Source organism: Crocodylus siamensis, chromosome 12, assembly GCF_052110815.1.
Source record: "Crocodylus siamensis isolate JL-2025a chromosome 12, ASM5211081v1, whole genome shotgun sequence".
NCBI lineage: Eukaryota > Metazoa > Chordata > Crocodylia > Crocodylidae > Crocodylus > Crocodylus siamensis.
In genome coordinates, this window is record NC_143406.1 from 10,297,549 (window position 1) to 10,310,136 (window position 12,588).

Below are 12,588 nucleotides of genomic sequence, written 5' to 3' on the forward strand. Positions count from 1 at the left end.
AATCAGCCAACCCTTATTAAGACAGCTGCAGCATTTCATTTTCTGTGGTGTCTGCCTTTTATCAGAACTGTAGTTCTTTAAAAAATAAAATAAAGAGCTGATCCCTTTAGCCATCTCTTCTGGCATGCTGGGATGTCGTTACAATTCTGACTCTCTTTAATGGTGTGACCCATCAAATATTGGATCTATTTTGGGGGGGGGGGGAAGGGTTACACTGCATTTTCTTTAAACCCCGAATCGATGTTGTGTTTATTTAAAGAAAAAGCGTCATGACCATTCTGAGTTTTGTCGGTTTTTATGTTTTGGTGACGATTTCTGTTTGTTAAATTTCATTTCTGGTTTTGTTGTGAGTATGCCATTTTACCTCACCAATCTTTCTGCTAATACCCTCCCCCCTTTCAGTCTGCTGGGCTAAGGTGCAGGAGGGACATTTGCACGTGGGGGCGACTCAAAGTGGAACTGCTCTCCCAGGTGTGGGGAGGGGAGAAGGAGACCCTTAATCATGCATCCACCCCACTGGATCCAGTAAGTCCTGTGGTGTGATGGGTGCACCACAGCAGTGCAAGGTGGAATTGCTGCCTAAAAACAACTCTCCTCTTCGTACAACCACAGCAGCCAATGTGCCATTGCTGTCTTTGCCACAGAGGATATCCAGCTTTTCCGTCACCAGACAGGAAGCTTAAGCTATTCCGTTCCATTCTTGAGGTTCTTTGTGTGTTTAAAAACGATTGCCCACAGCTGGGCAATAGGCTGGGGGGGAAGTGGAAGATGAGTCATGTATTTCTTCTTTGGGATTTATCATTTTACCAAGGCGACTCTCCAATCGCAGCTACTTCCTAAGGCTGAATGCGTTTGCTATCCATCCTGTTGGACCGTGGCTCCAAAATATGGGCCACGAATATGTCAATAACTTTTTCTTTTGCCATGTTGAGATGGAGTGGTCCGGTAGCTCTAGCTTTAGAGGAAGAAGGCCTTTGTAGAGACTGTTTGTATTAGTCTGAGAACTGTCTCGTACTGTATACACGCTGACACAAGGCTGAACCAGACTCCTGTTTGGAGGCATCTCTTTTCCCTGGACTCGAAATGGGAATTTTGAACTGTATGCATTGCTTGATGACAATGATAACCTCCATATCTTCCTGAGCTCATTTCCTGGTCCAGTCCATGTGATTGATTGCAACTCATTTAGTACGTGTTGTTTTGTTCTGTTTGTTTGTTTGGGCTGCTTTTCCTTCAAATCAGCACCACTTGAAAATTTTAGGCTAAAAGTCGAAATCTTTTCTTACGAGAAACAAGCTTTTTCTTTTTCTCACTTCAGCTTGAATTGCTCCTCCCCTCCCCTGTTTTATGAGCGTTTTACCTCACTTTGAAGCAGACTGAAAAGGAAGTAGATCCTAATTTCATTTATTACAGTGTTGAGTTGCAGTTGCTTTTCTGTTGTGTACTTTTGTTGGTGTTTTATTTTGCTGCTCTTACAGCTTTATTAATCCTTCTCTTCTGTATTACATTTTGTTGTCACCCTGTTTTAAGTAGAGTTTTCATCTCTTTTAGTTTGCAACTGATACCTGCTTGACCCCTCCCCATGTTAAGGGAAACGCTTGTTGAGGGGAAGGGAATCCAGGGAGAGACATCTTTACCTTTTCCCTAGCTTGGGTTTTTGACTATGATCACAAGGGATTAAGCTAAATTTTTGTTCCTGTGCCCAGTGACCAGGTTGCACAACTGAGGGTCTGGGCAGGAGCAGCAGAGCACCACATTTTTCTCCCATCTTTATATTGGCCCTCCAAACTTTCGCCCTATGCCCAGAAAATGGTAAAATGCTCTAAATTGGAGGAGTAGTTGACCTTGGATATAAAATCCAGTGGAGAAACACTGAGAGGAAATCCAGCTATGTAAGGTGACCCATGCTCTAGTATAGGTCGCTCAATTCATCTAGAATCATCTGCTAGGAACACTCAAGCAGTTAATGTTAGGTTTCTAATTTAGTGATTGATCAGAAGCCTACTATTGGGAGTGCTATGTACCCTCCCAGAATGCTTCCTTTAAAATCTCAGACTTCTGCCGCTACCAACTCAAATTACTCCACTATTTTCTCCTTTTCTGGAGGACTGCACACAGACTTGATTTGTTGGACTCCTCTGCATTATTCGGCATTCCACTTTAATCGAGGCTCCTCATCCCACCCTGAAGTTTGCCTTTTTAAGCGAGTCTTTTAAGTACAAAAAAATTGAGAATGAACTTTCTAGCATAATTGGTTTATTTAGAGTAAAGTTCAGGTGAGGCAACAATAAAACACATTAACTGAAATACGCTTCCAAGTTGTTTTAATTGTTTGATGTTCTAATAAGTTTCGCAGTGTATTCTAGTATTGGCCCCAAATGCTGCTGTGTTCACTGTGCTGTAAGCTGCAGTGTTCTGGACCTTTTCTCCAGAATATTTTGGTGCTTTATTACAGGAGAAGGAAACCTACAGCATCCCAAGATACCTGTTGGTGGGGAATACTGTACTTTCCAAGATCCTCAGTAATGGTCTGCTGAGAAGCTCAAAAGATGGTTATAATTTGTGAATCTTGATAATTAACATATATATGCAGTATCATAAAGTATGCAGAGAGGAGAGAAAATGCTCAGTCATAAATCTATTTTATATGGTGATTGTGCATATTAAACTAAAATAACTTATGAAGTTGCCTAAACAGAGTCATTTTCCTTTTAATTTGTAATTTCTAATGATCTCTAGACTATGCTTTGTAGCGTGGAGAGCTTTCTAATGACACTTTACATGCAATAGATTCTCTTTAAATTTTCAGTGTGTTGCTAACAATTTTATTTACATTGTATTGCATCGAAAGTCATCTTTGATAAGGTGGCATATTAAATGTTCCCTTTGTGTGTTCTTTAACTCACTAAAGTAGACATGTTGGCTGTAGCTATCTCTGGTTTAACGCGTCTGTGTTTTCACATAGTTAGCTTTGATTGTGCTCAAGGAACTCTGTACAGCCAGAGTACAAAAAGCAGTACAGGACAATGTTTTGTAGTCTAGCAAAACTACAGACAATAGGCTGTGTGAAGGCTTTTGTGTCCTGTTAGCCAGTCAGTCCTGATGTTCTTAGAGGTGATGGCCTAATGCTTTTTTTTCCTTCCTATTACCAGGGCATTTGTATACCTAAGCAATCTGCTGTACCCAGTGCCCCTCATCCACAGAGTAGCGGTTGTCAGTGAGAAGGGGGAAGTGCGAGGATTCCTGCGTGTGGCAGTGCAGGCGATAGCAGGTAAGAGGCTCAAAGTCTGCTTTGGGCACCTTTTCATCAACCACATTTGTTTTTTTTTTTAATGAATGGGCACCACAGATCAGATTTACCTATATAATATTTCAAAGCACAGTGTTAGTCTGTCTAGCTGGGGTAGCAGGATAAAAGTAGGACATTCCTGTTGCTTTCCAGGAGGAAAATGCTTTGATTTTTAAGGGGAGGCTGGGTGGGAGGGAATCAGCAGCTGAATTGCTCCTTCCTTTGACTGATTTATTCCAAGTCCTTGGGAGAAGAGAGGAGGTATCACATTTTCTGCATGGCTAGTTCTCTGATCTGCCATTTGACTGCTAGCGTTTTGTCCTTTTCAGCTCTGGTGTGAGCAAGTCGAGGCTTATGCTTGCTGTTTGGCCATGCACTGTCTGTCTTGGTGAGAGCACAAGATGCTTCCTGTAATTTATCTGTCTTTTCTAGCAATGGCTAACTTCCAACCTTTGTCTGTTGTCTTAGGAAGGCAGCCCTGGGGGCTTCATTCTCCATGGGAACATGTGATGAGGTCTCAGACACTGAGTCTAGGATTCTCTCTGGCAGGGGCTAAAATGGCAGATGAAATGAAATGTGTTTAAATACATCCAGAAGTTTTACTTTTAGCCTGGCTAGTTCTTCTTGGCATTGACACTAATGCATCTAAGTGGTTGATATGAAAGAGCAAACTCTGGCAATTAGGAATTGATTTTGGAACATCTCTTCAAATTTGTCTGTGGGTTTGTTTGGTCTTTTGAGTGAAATTTCTAAAGGCATTATCAGCCTTGGGCTTACTTCTATAACTTGCATTTTCTGTTGGAAAATACCTTGGCATGTAACTGGGCCCTCTTCTTGGCAGACTCCAGAGAGTCCTAGGAATGAATGGGTCATACAGATAGCCAGCCCCTCCTGGCCAGGGTCTCACACGGTGGTGGAGTCATGCTGCTCACTCTGTATGTAGAGGATCTTTGTCTCCAGGACTGGTAGACTGGCAGTTACTTAACCTATTTTAAAAAGCTTTGGATTGGTTTTTCCCCTATTCTGTAAAGCTGCTTCTTTTATTGTGTATTCTTCAGTGGCTGGAGATTTGTCATTAATATACATCCGGTGTAATTCCTGGAAAGAGCATGAAAGCTACAGATCCTGGTTTACATTTATGTGAATGAAGTGGATTGATAAAAAATGATTCTGAGCAGCATTATTTTATGCATCTCTGCCTCTAGCAAGAATCCCCTATAGGGAAGGATCTGGAGGTATGGTGACGTGGATCACTGGAGTTAGCCTGTGGACAGGAATTGAAAATTTCTGCCAGTAGGTTCACAGTCAACTCTCTGATTAGGTTTATGGAATTCCAGTTGATGTGACTTAAATTTTCTTTTCATTTCTGTTCTGTTTGGTCATTATATTTTCATGGTATTCATTCACTTGGCTCATAAACTGGCAAGTGTACAATAAAAATCAGTACCACGTAGTTTTACACCTATGAATTCTGCACAGGTTAGTGAGTATTTATTTAATTGATAAATTAGCCTGTATTAACAGTGGGCCCTTCTAACTTATTTTGTTGGTCTTTTCCATGCCCTTCTGCAAAGGCCAGTGTTTGAGTAGTTCTCTACTTTGCTCGCACTTGCTTCAGTGCAGTATTAAATAATTCCAGAGACTTCCCTAACTTGACCGTCAAGTTTACAGTCTCATTCCACCTTGCCATAAATGGGACTTTAATTTTTCCTCAGTGGTGTGTTTTTCTTTGTTTGGTAGCCGATGAAGAAGCCCCGGATTATGGATCTGGCATTCGGCAGTCTGGCACCGCAAAAATCTCGTTTGATAATGAATACTTTGATAAGGTAAAAAGTCTTCAGTGTCTCAACGTTTCTCGGAGAGGGAAGCAGTGTGTCCAGTTCTGAACATAGACTGGATAATACAGGACAGAAGGGCTGGGACTGTTGGGAACTGCATGGCTTTGTCACCTGAAGTGTCTGTCTGTCTTCTTTTCAGAGTGACTTTTCTTCAGTTGCAATGACTCGATCTGGACTGTCATTAGAAGAACTGAGAATTGTGGAAGGGCAAGGCCAGAGCTCAGAGGTCATCACTCCCCCAGAGGAGATTAACAGAATGAATGAGCTAGGTAAGTAAGCAAGACACAGTACCATCTGGGGCTCGAGGGAACCAACATAGGGTCATTGTAATTGCATATGAAGAATGGTTTTGGGTCTCATTCCATACTGTGCTGCAGGCTGAGGGATGTTGCCTCTGATGGGGACAGGAAGGTACATAATGCATGGATTAGTTTTTCAGCTTTGTTTTGTGAACGATGACGTAGCACCTGGAGGGAAGCTTTTGAGTCTCAGTTGCTTCAGAGTTTTTGCTGTGCTGAGAGGTTTGAGTGGTTGGAAATCTTTTATCCAAGCTGGTATTAAGTTAGCAATGGCTGTGTGCATTTTCCTGCTTGCTGCTTCAAATCTGTGCCTGAGGGAGAGAAGAACTCTGGTTAAAACCTAGATTTAACTTACCAGCTCACTGGTGATGAACCTGGCACTTAATTTGGAGATACCACAGTTTCCACAGGAACAATACAGGCCAGGCCTTTTCCACTGTAGGATTGTTCATTCCTCCTGTGTGTAGCTTTGCTGATAGTAGTTGCTCTGGTGGTTCTAATACAGGTAGGTTGTAAGGGATTGGGGCATAGGTGGTCTGCCCTAATGGTTATGCCACTGAGGGAAGGCAGGGGCCAGGGGCTGTGTCAGAGTTTAGAAGCCACATTATCAAATCTGGAGGGGAATCCAGGGGCAGAGTCCACAACACAGTCCAGGGTGAGGATCTGGGGATCAGATGTTGAGTTACCAAGTCCTAGGGATAATCCACAGTCCCAAGAGCAGAGCCAAACTGGGGTAAGGAGCCAGGAAACTGATCCACAGGGAAATCCAAAGCCAGAGTCCTGAGACAAGCCAAAATCAGGGTCAGGAAACCCGGAAAACCAGAAGGCTTGGCACAGCAGACTGGGTCAGAACTGTTGGCTGGCCTGGAGGCTGCTGCCACAGATTGGAATAAGTGGGGGGCCTGAGCTCCAAGCAGCCAATCAGGAAGCCAACCAGTTAACTAGCTGGGACAGATCTCATCAGCCAGAGACCCAGGCTGGTCTGGGCAGTCTGCTAGTCCTTAACACGGGTCTCAAGAACTTGGGTAGCTTTTTACCCGTGCACTGCTCCCTGCATGGTGAGAACATAGGCTTGAGGCTTTCTTAACCCTCCAGCCTTCACCAGGGCTACTGCAGTTGGGTTACTGCACCTGTTGGTTAAAACAGCTGGTTAAAAGGTTAAAACAGGCCTGACACAAATGCCTCAGTCCCTCTTCTGTCCTTAACACAGGGTTTCTGCTACTTGAGCTCCTTTGCAATTCTGTGCAATTCCCTTTCATCTCCACAACTTGCTGTTGCCATCAAATCACTTTTCAAAACTGGTCACAGAACGGTGAAGGGTTTGGAGTTTGTGTTCTGGGGGCCTGGAAAGTGGGGGGCTTGACCCCTCCTGTGTGGGAGGGAGCATCTGTTGATGCACTAAATTGAGAAGTTTTGTGTGGTTGTTGGTTTGTCTTTAAGATCTGAAGTCGGGCACTTTGCTGGATGGGAAGATGGTGATGGAAGGGTTTACTGATGAAGTTGGTGACCACCTGAAGCTGGGCAGCATGTTCACTTTCCGCGTGACAGTGCTGCAGGCCAGTGGCATCCTACCAGAATATGCAGACATCTTCTGCCAGTTCAAGTAAGGACCAGCCCTCAATAAGAAGGGGAGGGCTTTGGCAGGGTAAATGGCATTTTCTCCTCAGTAGCTGGAGCTCAGACTGAGCAGCTTCCAGGGGGGACATTATGACAATAGCCCCTTGCAAAAGTCACAACCCAAGTGCTGCCCTGAACAAACCTCAGTCTCGCAGCAATGTGGCATCTAGGCGCAAAGCCTCACAGACTGAATTACAACTTTGAACAGCCAGTTCTTCTCTTGTTCCTCTTGTCCTAATATCCCAAAGTTTTGTAGAGAAGGAGTCTGAGGTTCTCCTGGTGATGGGTGCTGTATGAGATCAGTAACACCCAGCAATTCCTTATGTTGAATAAATTTATAACGTCTCACTTGATAGATGGTTAGGCCCTATGAAGTCTATATGCAATAAAAGTGGATTGTGTGTATACCTAGCTTGGACCAGAGGGGCTGGCAGCACAGTACATCACTTAGATCTCAGCTAAAGCTTTGTTTTCATTTAGATGTTAAAGTAAGGATGAAAAGGGAGGGCAGTGGATACATAAACCAACAGAACAGTGGAAGAAGTGCAAGGCAAGCAGTGGGGCAAAAGGGAACCCTGATAAATATGCTTAAATAGCAGACCAGGAGAGCAGAGAGATGCCGGTTTCTCCAGGGTCGGGCTAACGTGCAGAGCAGGTCTTGTTCATTTGAGCTGTTTTATTTTTTTTTTTAGCTTTTTACACCGACACGATGAAGCTTTCTCCACTGAGCCTCTCAAAAACAATGGCCGGGGGACTCCACTTGGGTTTTACCATGTTCAGAATGTAAGTGAAACTCAGCACTTCTGTATGAAGAATGAAGGACTAGGGGAGGATCCTGCCTAAGTTGATTTTAGCACTAGGAAATGCACATTGCCTTCCTGTTAGCCTACTCAGTCAAGCATGTGTAGCAAAGGGGGAGGGCACACAGAAGAATAGACAATAGGAGGAGTGATCAAATGGGTGATGTAATCCCCACTGGAGAAAATAGAGCCTGTTAGTGGTAACTGAATTACAAAGCCTTTATGCGAGGGTGTGGAGTTTAACCCTTCTCCCCACCCCTTCCTGGTTCTGAATTCCTTGTGCTCTCACTCCTCTTATTAGGACACAGGAGTGTACAATAGAAGCAGCTTGAAAATTTAGGAAATAGAAAGCATGAAAAGCCCTGCTCCAGCTGCCAAATTAACTGAGTGGGGGCAGCTTCATCAATGAATGACGATCTTGTTACAGTTAACTTTGTAGCTGCATCCTTTCCTTACCTGCTGTGTATCTAGTTCAGGGGGTTTCTGTTTCTCCTGCAACACCTGATGACATTTTTAACATCTGAATAAAATCAGGAATGCTGCTCCCCATGGAGTGACACACTTCAATTAAGCCATCAGTGTCTTGGAAAAGACGCATGGTTCCCTGGGCTCTCCTTGTGAGGCTGCAGGGAGGCTCTCTGACCTGATGATCTCTTCCCTTGCTTGCCAGATTGCTGTAGAAGTGACAGAGTCCTTTGTCGAGTACATCAAAACCAAGCCCATTGTATTTGAAGTCTTTGGCCATTATCAACAGCATCCTCCCCACCTTCAGGGACAGGATCTCAACAGGTATTGGCCATTTCCGCTGTATAAGGGCTCTCTGTGATGGTAGAAAGGATCCTGAATGTGGGGATAGATATCATACCCACCTCTCCTGTTTGCTTCTGGAGTTCCATACCTGGCCTATATATGCAGGCTGTGGACCTGGCCTAAGCAGCCAGACTTCTGCTGGCCTGACTGTTATTTCAGAGGGCGAAGTGTGATTCCCAACATAGCTATGGCAGCAAGGTCCTTTGTGTAGGTGCAGCTGTGTCAGCAGAACTGTGCATTTACCTGAACGGCTTGGTTTGCCTTTGAAGAGTGGGGTTGGGGGAAGTACAGCCAAGCTTGGAGCACAGTAGAGGGGAAGCATGAAAGGGGGGCATGGGCATGGTAACTGTTTTCTCTTTCTGCAGCCCTCCCCAGCCTTCCCGGCGATTCTTCCCTCCCCCCATGCCGCTGTCAAAGCCAGGTGAGAATTAACACATTTTTCACATCAAGCTGTTCCTTGCATCTGCGTGTCTGCGCTTGCTGCTTAAAAATAAGGGTGCAGAGGATGAGGTGTATTCAGCCATTTACGGTTGAGCAGATGAAATGGAGAACACTGGGGCAGGCACCAGACTCCCTCTCTGACACTGTTCATTCCCAGGCGTTCTGGCCCAACTTCACCTCAGAGCAGTTGTTTCTTGAGACGTGCCAGAAGTCACATGTATGAAGTGTCCAATCCATCCTCCCCGATTTACCTAGGGAACCATTCTCTGTGTGGCTACTGAGCATGTGACCCGGGGTTTGCTGATCTGTTAACCCATCTGCCTTTGCTCTCACTAACGCTCTCACAGTGATCCTTCCATTTTCTTTTGTTTAATTTACTTGTGCATGTTGACCTCCTTTTTGCTTTATTTTTTGTCCTCCCCTCCCTCCCATCTTCTTTCCTTTCTTTCTGCTTGTTTCCATGGCCCCTTTTTTTCCCCCTTGTTCCATTCCCTTTTCAGACCATGAGAGAAAAATCCAGTTGATTAGGTATCTCATGTCTGGCTATGTAAACACGCATGTGCTGAACGCGCTGTCTGAGCACGCCCACGTGCTCACGTACTCTGCCATGGCTGCTTTCCAGGACGGGGCTGACCAGCTACCACCTTTTCTCTTTCTGCCTATTCCCAGCTGTCAGAGCGAGAGGGCTCCCAAACGAGATGGTTAGTAGCCAGATTTGACCTTTGGTAGATGTAGAAATATCCCACACTCTGGCTTGAAGGCAGTTCATCCCCATTTTTGCCCTCTGGTATCCTGAGTAGCTGGTAGCCCTTGTAGTGGGCAGATGAAGCGGCATGGATATGCTGATGCAAGCAGTGTGGGGAGTCTGCATTTCGGGGTTCTGATCCTACCTCTGTCATAGTTACAGTGACATTGTTCCTGCCACGGAAACTATATCTGATCTGTAAAATGGGAGTAGCTGCCTGCTGCCTTGTTTATGTGCTCATTGATACCTTCAGAGGAAAGGTGCTTTAAGTGCCGAGTTTTATGGGAGGGTGTCTGTTGAAGCTCCCCTTTTATCTGTCCAGCTTGGTCACCTCACCACTGCATCCTAGTGAATCCTGGGTTGGGTGGTCCAGCTGTTCCTGAACAAACCCATTCCTGGCTGCCAGAGCCTCTGGGAACATTTAAGATGGCTCAGCCTACATATTTGTAAAGCTTCATCTATATTTGTCAGATGTTTCAGTGCTGCCAAATTTTTCTGGCCCCAGCCTCCAGTGACTTGTGTGCTTTGTCCTCCTTCCCAGTTAACGTTGTCATTTTAGAGTCCAGCTGTCATTAGCTCACGGATGCTATATGCACAGCTGCAGCTCTTATGCTGGTGGCATGGGTAGATGTGAGACAGTGATGGTGACTGTTTTGGTTATGAATGGGAGACAGCAAGTGATGATACTGAACCCATTGCTTCGTGTAACGCTGATGTCCTGCTGTATTTGACTTTCATCCCTGTAGTCGAGTCTCTGCCCTTTCTTCTGGGTCCACTGTTTCCAGATAGCTTGACATGGAGCTAGAGGCAGAATTAAAATAACAGCTTTTGAAAGAATGACGACTTGCTCCTGCGTGCATGCACCTGGACATGTGCTAATCACTACTCATTGAGCTGATTGTGCTTCCTCCATTGAGGGATGTAGTTGGGCCACGATGGAAGTGGCAGGAGACAAAGGCAAGAATGGGAGAGGCTATAAAATGCTGAGGCTGGTCTTCAGTAAAGTAGGGCATGGGAATAATGCTGTACGAGCAGTTGACTAAATGTGTTAAACCAGGTGGAATGATGAGGAAGCTGCAGAGCTGCATGCAGAGGAGAGAAGCTTTCACAATTTTTCAAGACCTTTCCTATTCCCAGGAGTAGAGCAAAAAAAGAGGCAGAGATAGCTGGATAGAATGGTAGCATGAAGGGGTGGCTTGAGGGGGAGGAAAACGGAAAAAGGTTAAGTCTGATTGCTGTCTTGTACTTTAAAGCACTGCTTGTCTCTTCATTAGTCATGAAAGGAGCTAGTAAGTCTGACAGCAGAACTGACAAGCCTGGAATAAAGAGAGCCACAGAGCTTGATTCTAGGACCTTTTGCTCTGGAAGTAGTCCTGGCAAATCTCCTTAAATGTGCACCTTGTATCTAAAATGGCAGAGCTTACCACTCTCCTCTAAACCTCTTCAGTTTAGTGCACAATCTAATATACCTTCTGGTGTAACATATAAAAGTCATCAAACCTAAATTAGTGCTGGAGTCTCTGGGATCTTGGCCGTCTCTTTTTTGTGAAGGCTCCTGAATGCTGGAGGTGAGCCGGCAAAGATAAACAGACCTAGGCAGGGCCAAACTCCAAGCATGCAGAGGCTGAAATGGGTCTCCCTGGAGGTCAGAAAGGGGCTCTGCAGTGTAGGTGGTGTTGTTTTGAGAACATAATTTGGAGATACTGGCTTCAGTGCTGCATCTGAAGGATTCTAAACCAAATGCAAAAAAAATAGCCTATTTCTAAATGTGGGTGTCTAAGGTGGCACAGGACCCTCCCACTCACGGATCCACAGAGGTTCTATTTATAGTGAATTTATCCTTTGTGGACACTCTCTTCAGTCTGTCACATGCCAGCATTGTCTAGGCATTTTTACCATGAGGGTAAGTGCCATGAGCCCTGACACCTTCATGGAGTTAGGTGACCTTAAATGGAAGCTGCAATGACCCTTTTCACGAATTGTTTAAAACAAGTCCCTTACTGTAATAGATGATGACTGTATGTGTGACTTAAGGTGAATTTTATGCTGTGTGGGTTAATGGAAAGTTGGCCTTCTGTTTTCACTTAGTGTCTTGCTCTTTGCTTCAGTAGGGAAAACTCTTATAGTGTTTCATAGTCACGGTTGATCCTCCATCTCTTTATAGACAGTGGAGGGAGGGAAGGGACTCTTGGTTTAAAAGACAACTCCTTAGTGACTCCATTGCCTAGCTGGTGTCCTTCCTGGCTTTTTAACTTCAGGTGAGTTGATTGTGTGACACCCGCTGCCACCCCCCCCCCCCCCACACACATTTAGAGGTTTTTCTGACTTTGCTATGCGCTGATGATATTGCAGAACTAAAGTGTTGTATGATTCATTTTACCTGTGCAGTGTGTGAGAACGGTGTTTGTATTTTTTAAGTGCCAGCCACAAAGCTTAATACGATGAGCAAAACGAGCCTGGGCCAGAGCGTGAGCAAGTATGACCTCCTTGTTTGGTTTGAGATCAGCGAGCTGGAGCCAACAGGAGAGTGAGTCCATTTTTAATCACATTTGGGATAGTGGTCTGTGGGAGTGCAGATCCCTGCAGTTTGGGTTCTGCTTAGTCCAGGTCAGTTATTCGTGGCTCTTGTCACCTGGAGGTTGTGTTGCCTTGTCTGAAACTGGTCGTCTTCCAGTTAAAGTGGAGGGGGCCATCAATGCAACTGATACTAACTGTCCTCGCTTTTGGCAGCCTGACCAGAGAGGCCAAG

The 12,588-nt window shown here is 44.9% G+C and overlaps 1 protein-coding gene across 6 annotated transcripts in view; it reads left to right on the forward strand.

Annotated features, from left to right (window-relative positions):
• The window catches only part of KIF1B (kinesin family member 1B), a 142,499-nt gene that overhangs the window by 109,070 nt on the left and 20,841 nt on the right, over positions 1-12,588 (forward strand). For 5 of the 6 annotated variants that reach the window (XM_090024180.1, XM_090024181.1, XM_090024183.1 and 2 more), the window contains 8 exons: positions 3,153-3,271; positions 5,030-5,115; positions 5,267-5,396; positions 6,867-7,029; positions 7,736-7,826; positions 8,514-8,632; positions 9,019-9,074; positions 12,258-12,366. In XM_090024180.1, the coding sequence (XP_089880306.1) occupies positions 3,153-3,271; positions 5,030-5,115; positions 5,267-5,396; positions 6,867-7,029; positions 7,736-7,826; positions 8,514-8,632; positions 9,019-9,074; positions 12,258-12,366 (873 nt within the window). Of the gene's footprint in view, positions 1-3,152; positions 3,272-5,029; positions 5,116-5,266; positions 5,397-6,866; positions 7,030-7,735; positions 7,827-8,513; positions 8,633-9,018; positions 9,075-9,594; positions 9,796-12,257; positions 12,367-12,588 lie in introns of all 6 variants that reach the window. The other variant, XM_090024186.1, reaches the window with a different exon arrangement.